Source organism: Palaemon carinicauda, chromosome 26 (assembly GCF_036898095.1).
Source record: "Palaemon carinicauda isolate YSFRI2023 chromosome 26, ASM3689809v2, whole genome shotgun sequence".
NCBI lineage: Eukaryota > Metazoa > Arthropoda > Malacostraca > Decapoda > Palaemonidae > Palaemon > Palaemon carinicauda.
The window spans coordinates 101,516,974-101,541,973 of NC_090750.1; the positions used below are offsets into that span (position 1 = coordinate 101,516,974).

The following is a 25,000-nucleotide window of genomic DNA, read 5'->3' on the forward strand; positions in this document are numbered from 1 at the left end:
TCTTGTATAGCAACTTTTCCACCTAACTCATGTGCCGAGTCCAATTTTTTTTTTTTTTAATTACTGCTCATTTCTTCCTTACTTTCTTCCATTTCATCTTGTAGCTGGGAATACGTATTTTGTATTGCTAAACTCATCAGATTTTTCTCTCATTACAGAAGTGTTTATTTTTTCTTAAGATTAATTTTTTCTCTTTCTTTCCTTAGATCTAAACAAATTTAACTTGCACTGTTACATCTTTAACTAAATTAACTTTTCATTGAGAATATACTCTATTTCTTTTTCTTTTTCTCATTTTGAGCTTTTCCATATCCAATTTCTATGTTCCTTTTTATAAAGAAAAAATAAGTGTTCATAAATTTAAGAGTTTCTTTCAGCAAATTCTACAAGCATGTCTCCTCTGTCAATCCTTGAGCATACTCCAAATTTACGTAATGCTGATTCTCCTCTCTTCTTTTAACATACTTTAGCTTCGAAATCACCCAAAACAAATGTGAATACGGTCCTATGTTTTTCATAGATATATCCAGATCTTCGTAAAAAGTTTCTATTTCTTCCTTGGAATGAGATATTGTTCGTACATATGTTTGAATGATCTTCAGTTTATATGTCTTATTTAGTTTGATGATCAATCCTACAATTCTGTCAATGATACTATAAAATTCTTCTATATTACCTGCAAGATTTTTATTAATAAGAAACCCACTCTGTTTTCTTCGTTCCTTTCATATCCTCTAAAACTAATTATATGTCCTTCCTTTAACTTTATATAAGATTCCGCAGTTCTCCCAGACTCCTAGAGTAATTTCACTCAATCCTATTAAATCCCACTTAAATTATTTCTGCTCTTCCAGTAAAACAGCAAGATCTTCTACCTTAGACCGGGTCCTGACATTGTATGTTGCAAGGTTCAGTTTCCAAACGGTGACCTATTTTAGTCCAAATATTTTAGCACTCACTGCAGTGGAAAGTAACTGCCCTCCATCTTGGGCAGTAGTTCCACTGCCGCTAGGTCAGAAACAGGCTTGTTTTATTCGTGTATAGGTTTTGGCCTGTTTTCATTACCAACACTGGCCACTGCGGATTGGCGATGGTGGGAGATTTCAGTCTGACTTTTTATACTTCTGCAACCTAATCCATTCATGCCTTTACACGGTAAGCTTATCCGTAACATGTCGAACCCCTAGCGTACTACACTATTCATCCTTATCTTGCATACGCCCCTGTGCTTCTCTGGTATCAAATATGATATCCAATATGACTTCCACTTATGAATTATGCATTCAATTAACTTGTGTTTACAGCTTCACTGTCCCTGTGAGTCTTTGGGGGTACCTGGTTGGGGAGCCTATAGGTCTACCTATAAGGTCATCAGTAACCCTTGCTTTGCCCTCCCTGGTTCTAACTTTGGTGAAGAGGGCACCTGAGCCCTGATCATATGTATATACGGTTGGTATAAAAAACATTGTCTTTTCCCTTGCCTGTGCCACTCATGAGTGACCTGTAGACCCTTTAAACAGATTCAACTTTTATATCTATTATTCTTATTCAGAATTCACTTGCACAGAAAGAGTGGTCTCAACAAATCTTTATTGGCTTTCAAGGACAACTCGAGTCTCTTATAATCTTTTGCAACATCAACTGCTTCCTTTCGTGTGTCTCCTATTATGTGGCTCACCTCTTATCTCGTTTTTCCATCAAACAGTATTCTGAAATACTTAAACAAAATAACCACTTATATCATTCCACCTCCCTTCATCATCTTCAGTTAGATTCCGTCAGTTGTCTCTATTTTGAGCTTTTAAATAGATATTTCTCCGTTTATCATCTCCCAATTCACGCTTCATATTCCTCAGATATGTAAGCCTGGGTTTTCCAACTTTTCTATTGCCTTGTGGAGCCCAGTTAAACGTTTGGTGAACTAATCTCTCTTGGGGAATGCAAAGACCTTGCCCAAACCATCTCCATCTACCCCTCACCGTGATCTCATCCACATATGGCACTAGAGTAATCTCTCTTATAGTTTTATTTCTAATCCTGTCCTGTCTTTAACTCCCAATATTCTTCTGAGGCCTTTGTTCTAAAATCTAAAAATCATGTTGGATGTTTCATTGTCTTACCACGACTTATGTCCATACAGGAACAAAGATCTCACTAAACAGGTGTATAGCCTGATTTTTATATGAAATTTCAGGCAATTTGATTTCCATATCTTATTTAACCTAGCCATTGTTTGATTTGCTTTATTCAATCTTTCAATAAACTCAAATTCTAAAGATCCTTTATCAGAGATCATAGTTCCTAAATATTTAAATGATTCTACCTCATTAATCCTTCTTTCTATGATATTTCATTTTCCATTGCATATTCCGTTCTCACCATCTCTGTCTTTCTTCTATTTATCTTAAGCCCAACCTCATGGGATATTTCGTGCATTCTGGTAATCAAGCTTTGCAAGTCCTGTGGTGTTCTGATAATAGGAACAGCGTCATCAGCATACTATAGGCCAGGGGTGGCCAACCTTCTGTTTCTCATGCACCAATTTTTTTCCACTTCTAATTCAGATGCGCCACGCTAACTTTAACCCCTTTTCAATCCTTTAAGTATGGTGATTTGGACAAATTTGGAGGTTAAACATAGAATCATTTTATAAATATACATACATACATATATATATATATATATATATATATATATATATATATATATATATATATATATATATATATGTGTATATATATGTATGTAAATATATATATGTATATATATATATATATATGTGTGTATGTATATATACACATATGTGTGTATATATATGTATATATATAAATATATATATATACATATATATGTATATATATATTATATATATACATATATATGTATATATATATTATATATATATATATATATATATATATATATATATATATATATATATATATATATATATAGTATATATGTGTGTGTGCGTGTATGTGTTTGTGTGTGTGTGGAGAGATGTAGCAGTTGTAAAGGGGAAGTATTATTATTATTAGTATTATTGTTTTTTTTATAAGAAGGCATGTTTTTTCTTTTATTATCTCTGGGGTATAATGCGCCACTTGTAATCATATAATGCTCCACTGTTGGCGCATATATATATATATATATATATATATATATATATATATATATATATATATATATATATATATATATGTATATATATATGTATATATATATATATATATCTCTCCTCCACAAGGGGAGAGTAGTCATACCCTGGTGAGATGGGGTACCCAGAGAGGTACACTCGGAAACCACACTCCCCCACAAATTTGCGAACCAGCTGGTTGTAGTTAGGATAGGGAGAGGGGCAGGAAAGGCTGAATCTGTGTGAGTGTGCGTGTGTGCATATCTATTTAAATATCTAGACGTCATTGTTGACGGTTCGTGCATTCTAGTATATATATATATATATATATATATATATATATATATATATATATATATATATATATATATATATATATATATATATATATATATATATATATATATTATATATATATATATAATATATATATGTGTGTGTGTATGTGTGTATAAGAGCTAGGACTCTTGAGAAAGAGAAAAATGAGAAATAACACCATTTCCCTTCTCTAGGCCTCTTGTTCCCTGGCTGACGCGAGAAAATTGCCGAAAATGAAGAATGGGAGAAATTTTGGAGTTTGTTTTCTTGCTCGTATAGCGTGTGTGGTTGCAGCGTTTATCTTATCTTCTCTGCGTTTAGTGCCTACAAAAGTTTGTACAGTAATAATAATAATAATAATAATAATAATAATAATAATAATAATAATAATAATAATAATAATAATAGTAAGGATTATGATAATGATAATGATGATGATGATGATAATGATAATAATGATAATGATGATAATGATGTTGATGGTGATGATGATAATGATAATATAATAATAATAATGAATAAGGTGTCCAATAGCAATTAAATTACTTGGTCTTTCGCTGGGAGAGTCTTGTGTTCGATGCCAGTCTGAGGTTGAATAATAATGATTATTAATAGAATATTAGTTACAATAATATGTCTAATGACAATAATTATTATAACTACAATAATGATCATAGATAATAGTTTATTGAGTCACATGGCAAGTTTTCCATAGCAATGATCTTCCAATCTGCGATGCTAGGAACAGTATATTTTGATCATTATTTGAGTTGGTGACCACTTGGAGGATGACCCTCCCACGCCAGGTAAAGAAAAACCTTGAAATTGAGGACCAAAATGGGGAAGCATTACAAAATGTTTTAAAGGACTATTTTCCATAAAAACATTACAAAATCTTTCACATGACTTTTCTTCAGAAACATCACAAAATTTCATATGATTCTTTTCTTCAGAAACATTACAAAATCTTTCAAATTATTCTTTCCTTTAGAAGCATTACAAAATGTTTCACATGACCTTTCTTCAGAAACATTACAAAATTTCACCTGATTCTTTACTTTAGAAGCATTACAAAATGTTTCATATAACTTTTTTCAGAAACATTACAAAATCTTTCACATGACTAGTGTCGTAGTTTCAATCTGGTATGTTTTGATTGGTTAATATAATAATAATAATAATAATAATAATCCTTTGTTCTTATTAAATTGTTTATCTATTAACCTGATTTAATTAGAAAGGCTAAAGAGAAAGAAAGGAAGAGAGAAGTATCCCGTGAGGAACTTGACATACAACTATGTCTCAAAAAAGTCCAAAGATAGAAAAAGAGCACTCACGCTCTTTGGCATTGACCAAGCAAAGATTACAATGAAGCATAAAGACTTCAAGAAGAGACATAGTAAACCTGCTGACAGAAAATATAAATAATGACATCACAATACTGATAAAGATTAAGAATGTAGAAGTGGAGGAATACAACCAAATTAAGGAAGGAATCGCCTGTTAAACTAAAAACAAAAACAATAACAACACAAGGCAAAAGTAGACGCAATGGCTTATCATCGCCAAGTAATAGAAGAAATCACAATTATTTAACACAAAGTCCAAGCATGGTCAACAAGGAAAAAATGCTTTCACAAACACATACATGACACTAAACCCAGATATTATACTATTAAACTCCACAAATTCTTTAAACGAGGTGCAAACGAAAATTATGCATAAAACGAAAGAACTGCAGGTGTTGTCATAGCATTAGAACCTCCATTGAACACAAGCTAATAGACACCTACAATTTAGACATGCTAACAGTACAGATACAAACTACGAAAGGTCCAATAAACATTAGCACTATATATCAACCACCCCGAAGACCATTCCTCCCAAACACAGATATATCTCCGCTCATACACAGCAACATTCCCACATATATAATAGGAGATTTAAATGCAAGACACTTCTTCATAGGACACCCAGACACAAACACAATAGGAAATGCATTAAATCAACACATAAGAAATAACCTTATACACATATAGGCCCAATGTTCAACACAATGGCAAACAAATTAGATAAACAATACGCCAGCAGATCTGACATCATACTTATAAACAATAGAGCTCACTTAAACTACAACATATCACCAGGGCCAATTACAGCATCTGATCATATTCCAATCATAATAAAACTCAACAAAACCAATAGTCAAAGAAATAAAAGAAAGGCGCAACACAAAGAAGGATAATTGGGAAATCTTTAAAGACACAATAACAAGGAAAATAGCCACACAGGAGCAAGAAATAGATCGAAACAACAATGTCACTCCAACAGAAAACACAGTGAATTCAGCAAGAAACAAATGGATGTCTAACATCTCAGAAACAATAGGAACAGTCTCTCCAATAAATAGAATGTCATATCATAACTACATCCCAGATAGGGATAATAAGTGTTGAAGAAAAGGCAAGATCAATATTCAGTGTCACTTGTTTGGGAAGTATAATTAATGGAAATGGGTTAACAACGTATTGTTCTGTAAGATTGAATGCCATGATACAGTTGGAAAACTTACCAGAAATAGCATATTTTATTATTATTATTATTATTATTATTATTATTATTATTATTATTATTATTATTATTATTATTATTAAAAGCCACGTTACAACCCTAGTTGGAAAAGCAAAATGCTATAAGCCCAAGGGCTCCAACAGGGAAAAATAGCTCAGTGAGGAAAGGAAATAAGGAAATAGATAAGCTATAAGAGAAGTAATAAATACTCAAAATGAAATATTTTAAGAACAGTAACAACATTAAATCAGATATATTATATATATACTATAACGACTTCAAAACAATCAAGAGGAAGAGAAACAAGACAGGGTGCCCAAGTGTACCCTCAAGCAAGAGAACTATAATCCAAGACAGTGGAAGGCCATGGTACAGAAGCTATGGCACTACCCAAGACTAGAGAACTGTGGTTTGATTTTGGAGTGTCCTTCTCCTAGAAGAGCTGATTACCATAGCTAAAGAGTCTCTTCTACCCTTACCAAGAAGAAAGTAGCCACTGAATAATGTCATTGCATTAGTTAACCCCTTGTGCAAAGGAAATTTGCTTGTATTCCCAGTGTTGTCAGGTGTGTGAGGACAGAGGAGAATGTGGAAAGAATAGGCCAGACTATTCGGTGTATGTGTAGGCAAAGACAAAATGAGCCGTAACCAGAGAGAGGGAGCCAAAGTAGTACTGTCTGGCCAATTAATGGACCCAAAAACTCTCTAGCGGTAAACTGTATTAGAAAAGCCTATCACGACAAAAGATTCCCAAATATAAATAATAAAAGAATGCAAATTTTGATAGAGACACAGAAACAGAAGTCCTCAACTTCCTACAAGAAAATAGCGAACGAATAAACCCTTTTCAAAATCCAGATCTACAAAGACTAGATGAGAACAACTACTTAATAGCAGACATTAAAATACATGAGATAATGAAAGCAGTGAAAGCATTTAAACGCAAAGCACCAGGTAAAAGTGGCATAATCAAGCTAATACTATCTAAACGCCAACAAATATTAAACCTAACACTCTCAATGGGTTATTACCAAAACCAGGGAAGGACCCAAAACTGCCAGCAAACAGAAGGCCAATCACTCTGCTGGAAGTGCCGGGAAAAGTGTTTGAAAAAAATTATAAACACAAGGGTAAGGAGATTCCTAGGAAATAACATTCATTGCTCAGGACAAATGAAATCCAGAGTATTAAAATAAAACAAAAAGTAGGTAAACATGAATACAAATCCACAAGGAATGATGTTGGCGAAAAAAAAAAAAATCTATTGGATCTTTTCACTTCCCACTGTACTTCATTTTCACACTTTTCCCTCCAATCCTTGCAATCCTAATTCCCCCCTCCCTTCCTCCACCTATCCTATCCCCCTATACTGTAGCTGTGTAGTGGTGGTGAAAGTCCTATGTAGAATAATTGCTAAGAGGGTTGTGATGGCCTAGTGGTAGCGTCCTTGCCTGGTGATTGCCAGGCTGGGGTTCGAGTCCCGCTCATACTCCTTAGTTTATTTGGTCGCTACACCTCACCATTCTTGTGAGCTAAAGATGTGGGTTTTGGGGGGAGCCTATAGGTCTATCTGCTGAGTCATCAGCAGCTATTGCCTGGCCGTCTTTGGCCCTAGCTTGTGTGGAGAGGGAGCTTGGGCGCTGATCATATGTAATATGGTCAGTCTCTAGGGCATTGTCTTGCTTGATAGGGCAATGTCACTGCCCCTTGCCTCTGCCATTCATGAGCGACCTTTAAAAACTTGCAAGAGTTTGAAGATCAACAGTGGTTCACAAAAAGGCCTGAGAATACATTATGCAATAACAATATTTTTTTATGAGATTAACGTGACAGTAATACTTGAATAGTAAACTATGTCTCTTTTCAAAAGCTTGATTAACGTTACTTTTACTTACTTTACTTTTAGGGATTTATTTCTCGCCCTCCACCAAACACTAAAGGTCTGTTCAGGTTGGCCTTGGTGTGTGAAAAAATAATTTCTTTCCAGTTAATATTTTGCTCTGTATCGTTATCAGTTATTTCGCTAGCATTTGTATTCAGGCTTAATAGTTTTCAGATCACTATTATAACACTTTCTAAAAAGATAAGTCTTCAGGTTTTTCTTGAAAGCTGCCACATTATTGCTATTCTTGACATCGAGTGGAAGGTCGTTATAGAGTCTCGGTGCAGCATAACTGAACGTTCTTCCTCCTATTGCATGATTCACACTAATTTCGAATAGTCTATGTGGGTCATCAGCATGTCTAACTCTTACAGCGGCGCTGGTAGCTTCAGGGTAGGGGACCAAGCAATCACGAAGATATTTAGGCTTATCACTTGTAAGTGCTTTGTGAGTCAACAAGCAAATTTTAAATTCAATTCTAGCCTTAACAGGTAACCAATGTAGATCGATCAATGCAGGAGTTATTCTCTACCTTAGTTTAATGCCTTTTATCAGTCTAGCCGCCCAGTTTTGTACATTTTGAAGCTTTCTTAGTAGTGTATTGGGCAATTTGTAGTACAGAGAATTGCAATAATCAAGCCTTGATATTACATGACTCATCACTAAAATTTTTGTACTGCCTTCTGTTAAATATTTTCTAATAAATGCTATGTTTCTCAGGTGATAGTTACACACTTTCACTGTGTTCACAATTTGGTCCCTCATTGACAAATTGCAGTCTATCAGTACACCCAAATTTTTCACAACAGGCACAATCCCAACATCAGCATCACCAATTTTTATACTTTGAATTAACTGGTAATTCTTCAAAGCCACCTTTGTGCCAAAGAACATACATTCTGTTTTATCATCATTTAATTTGAGCTTTTTCCTCTGCATCCATGTTTTTATTTCAGTCATTATCTCATCAATTTTCTTCTCTGTATCTTGTGTTGTTGAAATTGAGAGGTAAAACTGAGTATCATCTGCATATAGTTTAAAACCCACTTTTTGTTTTTTCAAGATGTGTGATAGCTCGATAGTATATATGTTAAACAAGATAGGGCCCAGAACACTACCCTGTGGTACACCCTTCATAAGAATTCTCTCATTGGATCGGTTTCCAGAAACTTCTACAATAGTCTTCCTGTTCACTAAGTAACTTCGCAAAAATTTCAGTGCTTCCTCAGTCACTCCAATAGACTTTAAGTCGTCAAGTAAGTACTCGTGCACAACAGTGTCAAAAGCAGCACTAAGATCTAACATAATCAAAATTCCACACTTTCCCCCATCAAGAAGACCTATCATATCATTCATTATTGAGCACAAAGTAGTTTCTGTAGAATGATTAGCTCTGTAGGCCGATTGATTTTCCGGGAATACCTCTAACTCGTCAATATGCGCCCATAATTGCTCACTTATGACTTGTTCAATAAGCTTTGACATGTAGGATAAATTTGAAATGGGCCTATATGAAATTAGCTCGTTTACATCACCTTTCCCTTTGTAAATTGGTTTGATCAACGCAGTTTTTTCACAGCTAGGAAAACAGGATTGCGATATACTTAGGTTAATTATGTTCAGGTAAATATTATATACAACTTGCTTGTTTGGAGCTTCACTTATTGAACTGTTTTGGAAAGGGTCGTTTCCACAATATGTATTCTTCATCTCTCTCATAACCTTTAACAAGTCGCACATATTTATTTCCTTAAATTTTATTAACTTCTTTCCCTCCTTCACTGGCATAGCTGACTGTCCTTCCAAGTGATTTTGGGGGAAGCCTCTATAGATTTTATCAATTTTTTCATTAAAGAATATAGCAAAACTCTCTGCACAAACATTGTCAGGCAAGACATATTTTTTCTTTAATCCCATCAAATCATCAAGATTTTTGTGAAAGTCCTTCATGTTATTGTTTTTTTTACATTTGCCGTTGTAGAATTTTCTTTTTGTTTTTTCTAACAGGATGTTATAGTCATTTCTGGCCTTATTATATAGATTTCTGGCTTGTTCTTATATCCCAAGGAATAACCAAAGGGTAGTAGGTTGGCCAGGGCCCCAGCTACCCGTTGAGGTACTACCGCTAGAGAGTTATTGGTTCCTTTGACTGGCCAGACAATCTATACTACATTGGAGCCTTCTCTCTAGTTACGGCTCATTTTCCTTTTGCCTGCTCATACACCGAATAATCTGGCATATTCTTTGCATGATTCTCCTCTGTCCTCGTATACCTGACAACACTGAGATTACCAAACAATTCTTCTTCCCCCAAGGGGTTAACTAATGCACTGTAATTGTAGAAGAGACTCTTAAACTATGGTAAGCAGTCTTCTAGCAGAAGGACACTCCTAAATCAAACCATTGTCCTCTAGTCTTGGATATTACCATAGTTTTTGTATACTGTCTTGGGGTAGAGTTATCTTGCTTTAGGGTACACTCCAGCAATTTATTCTATCTTATTTCTCTTCCTCTTGTTTTTTATAAAGTGCTTAGAGTTTATAAAGGACAAAATAGTTTAATGTTGTTATTGTTCTTAAATTATTTTAAGTGTTAATTACTTCTATTGTAGTTTCCTTATTTCCTTTTCCTCTCTAGGCTATTTTCCCTGTTGGAGCCCTCGGGCTTATAGCATCCTGCTTTTCCAACTAGGGTTGTAGCTTAGCAAGTAATAATAACGTGTCATTTTATTTTAATTTTCGTTCATTTCTCTTTATTCCGAATCAACTTGTATATTTAGGTTAAAAGTTAGGATTCATGTACATGAAATGAGAGAGAGAGAGAGAGAGAGAGAGAGAGAGAGAGAGAGAGAGATGTGGGCCACTGACCGAGTGATGCGAGTATACAGTGCAGTACATGAGAAAGGGTTAAAGTCTTAACAATATGTGAACGCGAATGCACGAGAAATTAGCCAAATTAATTCTCTCTCTCTCTCTCTCTCTCTCTCTCTCTCTCTCTCTCTCTCTCTCTCTCACAAGAATTTAAAAAATAATTTCCATTAAAGATGAGAATATTATTTAGAACTAGTAATTCATTGAACATTGTCATGTTGAATCACTTTCATTTTATTGTAACCCTTACACACACACATATATGTATGTGTGTGTATATATATATATATATATATAGAGAGAGAGAGAGAGAGAGAGAGAGAGAGAGAGAGAGAGAGAGATTAGAGTTTAGAATGACCGAACCATGGTTTAATCTATTGATGTTCAGAAAGATATTTATACATTTCACGGTCGTGTTGTTTCGATTATGGCCATTAAATATATATTTATAAACTTCCAAATTTTCCATGCAAGTGACCTATTGAGGCTAATTTTAGATAGGCGTTTGAAGCTAAAATAATCCTTGTAAGATATTTTGTGGTAGCGTTCTTTGCCAAAAGCCGGGTCATCATTCCTCGGTTTGGACTTGCGAGGTATGTAAAGTAAATTGGCCTTGAGTCTATCGAGTTCGTTTGGAAGAACTCAATTGGAACAATTTAGAGAAATCTTTGATAGAAGTTCGAATTTAGTCAGTGTACAGTATTTGATTGTGTCCATGCCATCTTACTGTGGTCGTTCGAATGATCAAATGGACGGGTATTTACGTATTCAAGAAAAGAAATAAAAACTGAAAAGTGTTCATGTAAGATTTGTTGCTTCGAAACTATTCGTAAACTTTCGTTATTGTATATACTATGAATGTATTATTTTTATGCCTAAGAAATATTTGTGATTGTAATAAGTATTTTTTCAGATATTTGTTATATTTAGATGAATTTTATGAGACGAAATCAACTCTTAAAATAAAAGAAAGATTGGGGTGTTCCCAGTTCCAGGATGTGGCTGTGCGCTTGGTGTCTCTATTTTGTTTTCCCACAATCCCGCTGTGTTGATCGTGACGTCATAGTGCAGTGAGAGAAGTTGCCGCCATACTAGGTGCAATAGTAAAGAACTCTATGTTAATCGTTAGGCATCGATGCCATTTCTAAATGTTGAACCCTAATTACATGACTTCCCATCACCACAAATATAGAATAAGTGATTTTAGGGGAGGAAACTGTTGCGATGGCCGCTAAGTACAAAGAATAGAAGCGAAGAGGCTCATCCCCCCCCCCCCCGAGAGATAACCTCTTTTGCTTGAGATAGACGGGAGTGAAGTGACTTAATCATTGTGTTGCCGGTTTAGGTGTGAAGTGTTGATAGACATAAAAGAAGTGACTCCTTAATAATGTCTGATTTTGCAGGCAATGGAGGAGAGATCCAGTGGTGCTTCTCTCAAGTCAAGGGAACTCTCGACGACGACGTTAGCGAAGGTAAGTTTTTGACCCTGGTCCTTCTTATCATGTTGGACCTTTTATTTTGAGTATCTTACGGTTAAAGAATTCCATTGACCATTGTTCGAAAACCTTAGATCAACAATAAAGTTTTCTCCTGGCTGCTTTTATAGGGAACTGCTTGTTATAATTGAATAAAGGTTAACCGAGTCTACGGTAGGCCTACTGTCCAGTCTAACCAAACGAAGTCAGGATTCCAAGCAACCTGACCTAACCTACTTGCTGTAACCAGGTCAAGGTCAGACGGGGCATATATTCATAGTATTTTCTTCTCTATCCTGTGTATATTGGCTTCTGGGATGTAGGCTACTTGTTATCAAGGTCTGGGGGAACCTATTTTGCTTACTAACTAAATGGTATCTTCTGTCCATGCAAAACCTTAATGAAATCGTGTCTGTGAACGATCACTTGAATGTCTAATGTAATGAATTGCGGCCACTATTCAATTGTATCTATTTGATGTTACGTTACAGCCTACGATCTCAGTCAGGTGGTATCCCTTCATGGCTTACTTTATATCATGCTAATTACAGCTTACAGTATGTCCATAGCATGTAGCTTCTGTAATATTACGGTTGAAGTCCCTTCAGCCATTACCACTTGCCATTACATAGCTTTCTTATTTTCCCTTTTTTTTGCAAGTGAAGAGAAGCTCACGGCAGGGTAAAAACAATCAGAATATTGGTATTATTTTACTGTATTACAGGGCAATGTAACCTAGAGAAAAAACTCCTTTTTTTTCTATAGAAAAAATCTGCTCTTCGAAAATGACACTCGTTCACTTCGAGCTCCTACGTACTGGCAAGTGGTAATGGCGCTGGGTTGAACTCGACTGTAATATTACCGTAGCTTCCTTTACGAGTGTTGTTCTTTGCTTATTCTAAGTTTTTTGTTGAAAAGTTTTGATAAAAAGTTATCACTGAATGCTGTTATATGTTTTTGATCTAGTTTGTTTTTCATCAATTTTACTGTGTAACTTTATTTTATTTGGGGGTATATGTGCGGCCATCTGTATGTGTAATGACTGCCGGCTAAGAATACGGCAATCCAAGGGGCTTCTCAAAGCTGCATTAGCCCTCATTAGGTAAGTTTGTAAGGATATGGCTTGTAGGTGTGGAAGATTAAAAAGTTAGGTTGTGTTCTTGTGTAGAGGTTTTGCAGAAAACGTTTTAAGAATGCGGGAGGAATGGCCGTTGATATACAAAGGCTACATTTTATTTTTTCTTAAATTTACGAGCCTGCTCTGAGTGTTACTCTTATTGAGGTGGAAGATCTCCCTTATTTGGAGCATTTGTAGTTGTTTGGGACAGAAGGCTGTAAAATGTCAAAAGTTATGATTGAAAAACCACATTTTAAAATGGAAACAAATACAAGACGGCATTTGTAAGGTTCTACTTTCTCCCTCTGAACAGTCTCCTGCTGACGACGAGCCTGCTAGTCATCCTGTCTCTTCGTCGTCTCCTAATTTTAAGACCTTTGTTTCTCCCCTTGGGATTTTCTAGCCCACATGCTAATCTCTTTCCTACAGCTGCTGCAGACGGTCTACAGGTAGAAGTTGCTTCGTTATCCTCTTCCATTTGCTGGGTGGGGCGCTTTAGCTAAACGATCGCCGATGCTAATACATTCAACTGCGGCGAAGCGCTCCCGAACTCTTCCAGTTGCTGAAGTTCTGGGACCCCGACCTTCGTCTGTGGCGAGTGTTAGTCGTCCTCCAGTTCCTCAGGTTCCCATAGGGCTTCCTGCTTCTCGGCCTTTGGTTCCTCGTGAATCGGAGGTTTAGGTTTGTGAATCGCTTGCGTTGCAGCATAATTCTCGTGATTTCGCTCTTGTTTCTCATGTTTTTACAAGTAAATCACCTGATTACGCGAGTTTTTCATGAGCTCCCATAGCGGAATCCGTGTCTTTGGCTTTTACAACTCCTTTGGTAACAATTCCTGCTGTGACTACATCTAATGATACCAATTCCCTTCCCTGAAGGGTTTAAAGAACCCCCAAATAATTTTGCTAGTGTTCCTACAGCTGCTGCAGACGGTCTACAGGTAGAAGTTGCTTCGTTATCCTCCGTTCCATTTGCGGGGTGGGGTGCTTTAGCTAAACGATCGCCGATGCTAACACATTCAAATGCGGCGAAGCGCTCCCGAACTCTCCCAGTTGCTGAAGTTCTGGGACCCCGACCTTCGTCTGTGGCAAGTGTTAGTCGTCCTCCAGTTCCTCAGGTTCCCTTAGAGCTTCCTGCTTCTTGGCCTTTGGTTCCTCGTGAAATGGAGGTTTAGGTTTGTGAATCGCTTGCGTTGCAGCATAATTCTCGTGATTTCGCTCTTGTTTCTCATGTTTTTACAAGTAAATCACCTGATTACGCGAGTTTTTCATGAGCTCCCATAGCGGAATCCGTGTCTTTGGCTTTTACAACTCCTTTGGTAACAATTCCTGCTGTGACTACATCTAATGATACCAATTCTCTTCCCTGAAGGGTTTAAAGAACCCCCAAATAATTTTGCTAGTGTTCCTATTTCACCTGATAGACCCCTTAGGACATGGAGAGTAACTACGGAAGACCTCTTTATGCAGCAAAGGCTCTCGCCTAAGGACATCTGAACGTCCTCCAATTCATAGGCGTTCCCCACCTCCCGGTCTTCTGAAGGAAACCCCACATCTTTCTAAAGGAGGAAAGCTTCCTTCATGGTATGATACTCTGTTATCAGATCTACAGAAGTCCTTTGGGTTCGCCTTTTCACCTAGGCCTCATCCTTCAAAATTCGGGCATACCTCTCGTGTTCCTTTAAAGAATTTGTCGCTGGGTATCCCTTACGTTGACGGTCACTTAGACCCAAGGAGCACTTCAGTCCCGAGTAGTGCCTCCTTGGAGCAGAGTTCTACATCCAGTCCCAGTGCTAAGGTTAAGTTGTCTTCTGTTTCGGACCCAGGTCTGTAACGATTTCCTTCAGCTCCTGGTAGGAATTTTCTCAAACTGATCTTTGACTGGAGGAAGGAGGAGGCAATCTCTACTACTCATGAGCAACTTGTTCAACCCTGCACTAGGAGGGATCTTTGATCTCCCAGAGAGATTCCTGCCAAACCTCCTGTCCCTAAATCTGATGTTTCGAGGGTACCTTAAGTTCTTCCAAAAGACCCCAATCTCAGGTAGGCATAGTTCACCTGTGAAAGAGTCGAAGGACTCTTAAAACGGTTGCCAAGAACGCTAAGATCAAGGATCACAAAGACAGGGGATGATAGTGGGATTCCTTAAGATATTTTTCTTGTGATACTGTTGACGACTTGGACCTACTCAAGGCTTCCTTGAACAAGGGCTTGGAGGGAGCTGATGATGTGGACAGACGAAGAATTTCTCCCAAGAGCGGCTAGTTACAGTTTCCGTTCGGAACAGGAACAAGAGGACTCCTAACACGCTTTTTGGCGGGTCTTGGCTTGCATGAGATCCTTCGATAACCTGACTGATCCTGGTACGACCTCCCTGGGTGGCAAAGAGATGGTTCTTGACGCGTTCTTTGGTACTCAAAGGCCTCCTAAGACTACTGTGGTTTTACCCTGGTGAAGGGCCTTACTGCAGCTAGGAGGAAGGCTGTCTCGCAAATAGCAAGCTCTTCTCGTTCCCTGAGAGCAGGTTAATCCTCACAATTTCTTCAACTTCCCTTTATACTTCAAAGGCAGTTTTATGCGATTGAGGGAGAGCCTTAGTAGACTCGACCTCTCAGTCGAACAGCTGACTAGGGGTGTTCCTACTCAGACACACTTCCTTGAGAGCTTCTCTCTGGGTATAGGAGCTCCTGAACATAAAGAGGAGTGCGAAGTATGCCACTCAAGCTGCTACATAGCTCGATTTATGGTTTGGGCCGTTAGGAAGAATTGTGCTTTCCGATTCTCTTAGCGAGAGAATGCCTTTTCGAAGTAATCGTGCTTCAACAGAAAATATTTTTGTTTCATGTTGAAGCATTGTGATAGGCAAGAGGGCTCTCGAAATATATGTATTTTTTTCTTTGATTGCGTGGGTGTTTCTACATCCGTTATTGCTGCCTGCTTTGATGACTGGGAGGAGGTGTCATGGTTGGGAGATGTTTGCATTCAAAGCTATGTATGAGAGTATTGGATGATCTCAACCATCCCAGAGATGGTTTGTAGATTTTTTGCAGAACTATTCTCAAGTTATAGGTCTTCAGAATCCATGGGGGTCCAATGCGGGGGGTAGGAATCCAGGCTTTTGTGTTGAAGCCCATCATTACAGATATGGGAAGGATGATTCCATAGTTTCTTGGTCTCGGTCCTAACAGGCAGGTTTAGCTTACACGTGTGCCTCTATATATGTTTTGATGCTCCTGTTGAGATACTACTGTTAGTGAGTTATTGGGTCTTATGACTGGCTAGACAGTACTACATTGGATCCTTCTTCCTGGTTGTGTTTCATTTTCCTTTTGCCTACACATACGCTGAATATTTCTGCATATTCTTTACAGATTCTCCTCTGTCCTCATACACCTGACCACTTAAATAACAGAATAATTCTTCTTCACCCAAGGGGATGCCTATTGCACTGTAATTGTTCGGTGGCTACTTTAATCTTGGAAAGGGTAGAAGAGACTCTTTAGCTATGGTAAGCAGCTCTTCTAGCAGAAAGACACTCTTGCTTGAGGGTACACTTGGGCACACTATTCTGTCTAATTTCTCTTCCTCCTGTTTTGTTGAAGTTTTTATGTTTTATATAAGAATTATTTATTTTAATGTTACTATTCTTAGAATATTTTTTTCCGTTTCCTTTCCTCACTGGGCTATTTTCCCTGTTGGGGCCCCTGGGCTTATAGCATCCTGCTTTTCCAACAAGGGTTGTAGCTTAGCAAGTGGTGATGATGATATCATCCTTGGAGTAGGGTATGGAGTGGACCATCTGGGAAGTATACTCTCATTGTGCCGATAGTTGAGTGCAAATTTCCTTTCTGACGTGTATGCCTTAATGTTCTTGAACAGGTAAATCAAACTATCAGTCTTTCTATCTCAACTATATCTTATGGATTCTTCAAGCAACGAACCCCTATCCCCTGGGTATGCTGAGTCTCCTGTGGCACTGTTGACAACCTCTTCTAATTTGATTAAGGAAAATTCTGTTGATGACCTAGGAACAAAAAAGGACCCTCTACTGTTTTGAAACCAAGAAAGTCGGGTAACAAAGGGAAACTTCAATTCCTTCGTTACCCAAGTTCTAATAGATACAGAATATGATACGCTATATAAAGCATTTCAACGCAATGGAGTGATAAAAGAAATATGAATGAAGCTTGAAAAAGAAAAATGGCATTCATGGATGTCTTATAATAATCATGAAGAAGCTTTTAATGCAATATGTAAAGTCAATGATATTAAAATTAATAACTTGAATGTCATGGGTGCCCTGTGTGATAAGATACCGAATAATTTGGATGTGTATAGACCGGCTGAATGGTTTGAGAAAGATGTCGATATAACTGCCTCCCCAGAGAAAGACAAGCCCACCAATGTGGCTTGTTGTCGAGCCTAAAGGGAGTAATGGGAATTATTTTAGAATTGGCAAACTAATTCAGATAAAGGCATGAACCATTGCACCAGGTGATATATCTCGCTTTGGAAATAATAGCTTCCTAATCCCTGCCAAATCATGCACACAATTGGTAATCCTGTCTAACCTCAAGACAAGTAGTGATGATATGTTAGATGTCAAACCCCACCTAAATTTTAGTTACAGAAGGGGAGTAGTCCTCATTAAAGACCTGTATGGATTTACCGAAGAGGAAAAACTAGTCATGTATCCATTATTAGTGGAAAATGCATAAGGTTCCTGGGACGTCGGTGATTATCCTTACTTTCCAGGATGCTGATGTGCCTTTCCACATTGTTATTGCAAATGAAAGAATTAAAGTTCGACCTTTCAAACAGAAGCCCCTAAGATGTTTAAAGTGTTTCAAATTTGGACACCTTTTTAAAGGTTGTAAAAATGAAAAAGTCTGTAGCATCTGTTCCAGACCTGATCATGGAGACTGTAGACTTGAGGCCAGCTGTTTGAACTGCAACTCAGACCATATATCCACTGACAAGAGCTGCGAGATTTATAACTTTGAAGAAGCTGCACTCAACAAATCCAGTGTAGAACATGCCAAAACACAACTGAATAAACTAAACATCTATGCAAAGGCATTAAAATCAAGAGAAAATATACCACAGGAGACATTAAACCGCATAGTGCTGCCAGTCATTCCAAGAAAAATACATCTAGTGATAGTAAGGGTTTGCATGACAAGGTAAGCATATTGCCCTGTAAGCCTTTGCCACAGTATTAAAGCTAGGTCATTGCCCATTTCTGTACAACCCTCATCCCCCATTACCAACAAAAGTACTAACCTCTCTCAGGCCATGTCCTTGTCTGATTTGATGGAGGTTCCACTTGAAACCAAGTTACCAGGTGCACCTGCGGTGGGGAAGGTGCAAAAACCTGGTAGCTCACCACCTATTAATCGGAAAAGAGAGAGACCTCCATCTCTCACTCCCTTCCATAAGGAATATTAGTTATGTCTAATAAATATGATGCTTTGTCTGTTGATGTTTCTGATCAACCAGAAGACAATTTGAATAAATTAGATTAAAGTTGAGGTCCACCATCCCCCTTAACAATTAGATAAAAAAAAACAAAATGAAAGTCACAAACACAAAACCCAATTTATGAAGACCCTCTAATAGAACCACCAGGAAATAGTGTTAGATCATCCAAAAGTTCTTCCAAAAAATAAACTAGCTTTTCCTCCTTTTTGCAATGGAATTGTCAGTGTTTAAGGGTCAAATATGAAGAACTTGAGCTCATTCATGCGCGCACTCCCATAATTATGTCTACAAGAGAGCAAACTTGAGGATAATACTCCTTGTCCTCACGAGTATATTAGCTATAGGATTCCGTATGATCATCGAGTAGGGAGCCATGGTGGAAGTCTTGTATACATTCGTCGATATGTTCCCCAAATATCTTTCTGTTCGTACACCTCTGCAGGCAGTGGTTGTACAGATTGATATAGGGAGAAAAGACAATCTGCTCTCTCTACTTGCCTCCAAATGATAAGATATCTTATAATTTAGTAGAGGTGATTCAACAGCTCCTTCAACCTTTTCTTTTAATTGGAGATTTGAATGGCAGACATCCTTTGTGGGGTGATGTTTTAGCAAACACCAGGGGTAATATTATATCATCGAATATGGAAAACGAGGCTATTGGACTCTTGAATACAGGAGAGCCCACACACTTCCATGTTCAGTCAGGTACTCTTTTCATGCATTGACATTTCAATTGCAAGCTCTAACTTCCTTTTTTTTATTTTGATTGGAGGACATTAGATAATTGGCATACTAGTGATCATGCGCCAACCATTGTCCACATTTACAAAGATCGCCACAATGGAATCTTTCATGTGCTAAGTGAAATATAGGGGAGTGTAGAACAGATTAAAAATGTCATAGACTTACTGAATGGAACTCTTCATACAGCAGGAATCAATTCAATTCCCAAAACCACAAGTTTATTCAAACAACGACTAGTCCCTTGATGGTCTTCAAAATTAACTGTCTTGCACAGAGCCACAAGAAAATCTTTGGCTAGATTGCGTAGAGGCCTTACAGAGGAAAATTTGATAACATACAATAATGTAGAGCACAGTTCTGTCGTGCCATGAAAGAGGGTAGGTGCTATCTTGGGTATCTTTTGTTTCCTCAGTCAACAGTAGAACACCCATGTCTTCTGTGTTGAGGAAAATATAAAAGATTGCAGGCAAATTTACCCCAAACCCACCACCAGTGTTGAAGGTGAATGGTCAGTTTGTGACTGAAGCAAATTATATTAGTAATGCCCTGGCTGATCATTTCTCAAATGTATCATGCAAGTTTGTAGCAACTCCTGTTCACCAGTATAGGAGCATTGAAGAAAAGAATGCAAGGCTGATAAGGTACCTTAATAAGAAGGGTATTTCATCACCTATTCAGTGTGAATTTAGAAAAAATGCACTCAACGACTGATGTGTTGATACCACTTTAGTCCTTTATTTGTGAAGCTTTTACCTCCAAACAGTTTTTTTTTTTATGGTACTGCATTGAGATATGGTATACTTATAACCATTCAGAATTAGGGATTATGAGGAGAGCTATAATTGTTCATTCAATCATTTATTTCACATAGATTTCTTCAAGTGACTGTGGGAAGCTCTATCTTAAGAGGAAATGTCACGAAGGACTAGTTCCTCAGGGTAGTGTGGTAAGTGTAACCATATTTGCGCTAGCTATTAATGGGATATCCTCTGTCATTCCTTAAGATAATACTCTCAATACTATCTGTTGATGATTTCCATATCATTTACTAGAGCTAGCAGTGGTTAAGAGAAAACTACAACTCAATTGATAAAATTATTCAGTTGGCTGCTATCAATGGGTTTAAGTTTTCAACAAGCAAAACTACTGTTGTCCATTTCTGTCGTATTCAGGGAATGCATCAGACCCTGATATATACATTAAAGGTCAACATATCCCATGTGTAAGTGAAGCTAAATTTGTTCCGTAACTGGAATACAAACCTACGCTATTTGTTAGGGGTTGCTGATAGGACGAGCCATTAAAGTTTAGTGAGAGTAAACTACCCATTCCACTAGTTAGCTCACATACCAGTAATTTAGCTCACTTTGCTTTTGGCTCGGATGGCGTATAGTCGTTGACGTTCTTCATCCTTCGCCTATTTGGACTGCCATTTATTGCTTTTGTTTGTACCTTTTCTTTCATTAGGGTGTGTTGACTTCTGCGACCATGCGTACTTTCCCTGGACTGGAAGGTCGTTCCTGTGGACCCTTCATGTCGGCCTTGGACACCGATCGCCACACCCTTTTTCCGCCTGTAGAGGTCAAAGCGGGATATTTCTCCTTCAAAGCTCCTGCTTGTTGAGTCTCTTCCGGGAGACCGTCGGGTAGTAGTATAGAACTTTTAATTTTTGGCCAACCCCTGTCCACGAGAGATGGTGTTGCTTCCCCATAGCGAAGCCCCCTCCCCCCCAGTAAGGCCTTATCTCTGTCTCCTTTTGTACAGGTGTGGTTGTACTTGGGGCTTCCTGGTCCGCCCTCCAAGGACTCCTTGCTGTGCATCATCCGTGGTGCTAGTGGACAGCCGTCGTCGACTTTGGAGGTAGATCCTCTCTTGTGTCGATGTGGTAGTGTCTGAGGCGTCTTCTGTGGTCGCTGCCGACACCCTTGCACCTTCAGACTCTCTTAACTGTTGCTGCCTACTCTGTTCCCCCGTTTCAGCTTGTCTTTCGAGGGGGAACTTGGTCTTTTTCTGGTCTCCTGCGAGTGTTTTTCCTCTTAGGGGGAGTTCACTCTTAGACTCCTCTGCAGAGGACTGCTGATTCACCGGCTCCCAGAGGGCATCTTTGACACAGCTCGGCTTTGCTTTAGAGGTGGCCCTTTACCATTGGGGAAAAGGCACCTCTTCGACTTTAGCCATCTCCTGCAGAGAAGCCTCTGCTTCAGTCTTCCGTCCCTCGACCTCTGCCTGTTCCTGGACCTTCTCCTGACGATGCTGCAGCTAGTCCTCGGTCTTTGGTCCTGGATTCTTCTGTGGATCTTTCGCAATCCCTGTTGGTGGATGTTCGCCCTTCCCAAAGGCACATCACGGTTCCAGTTCAACCTTCATGCTGACCTGCCTTCACCGTTCCTGTGACCGATTCATCGTCTGCCTGTTCGTGTTGAACCTCCTAAGCGTTTAGCTGCGAGCCAACACTCACCAGCGCCCTCCAGTGCACCAGCACTAACCAGTATCTTTTCAGCGCCCTCCTGTGCACCAGCGCTCACCAGCATCTTGCCAGCGCCCTCTAGCCCATCAACGCTTTCCAGAGCGTCAGTGCCCTTTGGTGGGTCGGCACTCGCCTGCTTGCCTGCACATTCCAATGCTCCAGCAATCTCCTGTTCGCTCTTGCTGGTGTAAGGACCCACGTTTGTCAGCTCGCCAGCGCTTTCCAGCACACCTTCGCTCGCCAGCACTATAGCGTTGGCCAGCTCGTCTGCGCTCTTTCGCTACAGCATGCTCATGCGCAGCGTCATTCTCCTGTGAGTCCGCGCTCTTCAACTCTCAAGTGCTCTCCTTGCCGCCAGCGCTCTCCTGCTCGTCAACACTCTCCGGCTCGCCTGCGCGCACCCATTTTCCAGCGCACCATCGTACTGTGCGCCATCACTCCTGAGAGCGTGTGCTCTCCGGCTCGCCAGCGCGCTCCTGCGCAATTGCTCAAACCATCAGAACGTGTTCTACAGTCTTTAAAATGCAAGGAACGTCATAATAAAGATTGTGATAGGTCACCATCGCCTCCCCGCAATCACATCATAGCGCTACCACCGGTGAAAGGGAAAGGCTTCACAGAAGTGTTCAGGATCCCGAAAGATTTGACCTACAAGGCGGACCCACCACCAACATCGGTTGAGACTCCTTGCAAGGAATCTTCGGTCACTTTCCTTCCACAGGATCTGTCCAACAGTGCGTCTGTAAGCAAACATCCCCAGGTTTGGTACCATGGTCAGAGCAGTATTGCAAGCCTTCGGGCTTGCCATGTCATCACGCTTGCCACTGACACCCCCCCCCCTTCCAACGGCACCAGCAGACCTACCGTGAGAAACCTTGGCTTCTTCTCCCTTAGAGTGAAGCTAACCCCTGTTAAGCTTTCGAGGCCCATTCTTCTGTTCTCTTCTGCCGGACACTCTCCTAACTCGCCTCTGCCAAGTGAGTCGCGCGAGGCCCGAACTTCCTCTCTTCTATCGGAGTAAGTCTCTCCTTGCATGGAGAGTTCTCCACCACCGACATAAGTCAGGAGGGACAACCACATCCAGCCTTCGATGCTTGAGTCTTACCTTCTTCCTCAGAAGGAATCTAAGGACTCCAAGATTCCCAAAGTCCTCTTCAAGGACCTTCAGGCACCATTAGTCGCTAGGGTTGCCTGCGACCCACCCCAAGAGGAGCTCTCTGTGGTAGAAGAAGGATACTTTGCTGCTAGTCTCACTTCTGAGAGGGAACAGAAAGAGTCAGAACATGCATTCTGGAAGGTTCTGACTTATTACGGTACTCAACGGGTTTTCAGACTGGAGATACCCCCAAGAGAGGGCAGACACAGTCGTAGACTGTGTCTTCGGCACTCAGAAGACCAATGCAGCTTTGCTCTGGTCTCAAGGGCTAAAGAGTGCCCAGGCTAAGATTACCCAACAGCTCTCTGAGCTCTCCTCCTAACGTTCTGGCTCTACCGCCAAGCTTCTCCCACGTCCTCGCGTTCAGCAGAGGAGGTATTTTGAGATCTTGGACAAGCCACGTCCAGCTCTTCCTCTCCATCACTCTCTGGAAGAGCTCACTTAGGGAGTCTCTCTAGAGAGGCTCTCCAGCCGTCAGGTCTCGTTCTTGGTATAGAGATCCTCAACCAGGAGAAGGTCACGAAGTATGCCATGCAGGCTACTTCTTGGCTTGATCTGTGATTTAGGACCCTGGGAATCCCGGTTTGAACCAAGGATTTCTCCAAGGAAAGCGATGGAAGCTTTCCTCCTCTCTGGCAGAAGCACCATCGAATTTCTTGCCCATCAAGTCTCACACTTATGGGCAAACACCATCCTGAAACGTCGAGATGCGATGTCGGAGATTCTACCAGCAAGTCTTAAATGCCGAGATTGCCAGGCTCAGGAACTCCTGTTTAGAGGGGACCTCTCTGTTTTAGCAGGATGTGGAACACGATGCAAAGAGATGGAGGAAGTCCCACCAGAACTCCCTCCTCCATAGGGCTTTGACATCCAAGCCCTATAAACCACCAGCTCCTCAGCAGTCCCGTCCAATGAAGATCATGACGAAAAAGACAGCAGTGAAGATTAATGGTGTCTAAAAACCTTTTAGACCAAAGACGGGAAAGGCACCAAGTCATCCAAGGGAGGAAAATTTCCTAGAGTGACTGGCCACGGCCGCAAACGCTAGGAAAAGCATTTCTTCCCGCTTGTCCACCAGTGTGGGGATGCCTACAAAGTTGCTGGGACAGGTGGAAGCAACTTGGGACTGAGCCCTGGACAATCTCCATGATTCATTCAGGGTATTGCGTCCCGTTCACAACAACTCTACCTCCCCTTTTTAAGAAATTCAGTGTCAATAGACTCTTGCTATGGGATCAGCAAAGGGCTAGCTCTCCAGGCAGAAGTCCAGACCCTGTTGAAGAAGGGTGCTCTCCAAGAGGTCCTTGACGGGTCTCCAGGCTTCTTCAGTCGACTCTTTCTTGTGAATATGCGTTGGAGGCAGGAGACCCGTTACCGTCCTCTCAGCTCTGAACAATTTTGTCAAGCAAACTCCGTTCAGCCTGAAGACGGCAGACACTCAGACAAGCAGTAAGACCCAAAGGACTTCATGGGCTTTAAAGGACGCGTACTTCCAGATCCCAATCCATCCGTCTTCAAGGAAGTACTTAATATTCAGCCTAGACAACAGGAAATTCCAGTTCAAGGTGCTATGCTTCGGTATTTCCACAGCACCTCAAGTCTTCACCAGAGTGTTAGCCCTAGTATCATTTTGGGCACACGGGATTGATATCCTCCGTTATCTGGACGACTGGCTAATCGTAGCGGACTCGGTGGCAACCTTTTTTAAACATTGGGGCAAACTTCTGAGGCTTTGGCAAGATCCGAGGATCATGGTAAACCTCGAGAAGTCTGCCCTGTTT

General features: G+C 39.7%; 1 protein-coding gene across 7 annotated transcripts in view; it reads left to right on the forward strand.

Moving 5' to 3' along the window:
* Window positions 1–25,000, forward strand: part of tws (protein phosphatase 2 regulatory subunit tws) — a 183,569-nt gene that overhangs the window by 90,559 nt on the left and 68,010 nt on the right. For all 7 annotated transcript variants that reach the window (XM_068350022.1, XM_068350026.1, XM_068350023.1 and 4 more), the window contains exon 2: window positions 12,181–12,249. In XM_068350022.1, coding sequence (XP_068206123.1) covers window positions 12,181–12,249 — 69 coding nt within the window. The remainder of the gene's footprint in view (window positions 1–12,180; window positions 12,250–25,000) is intronic.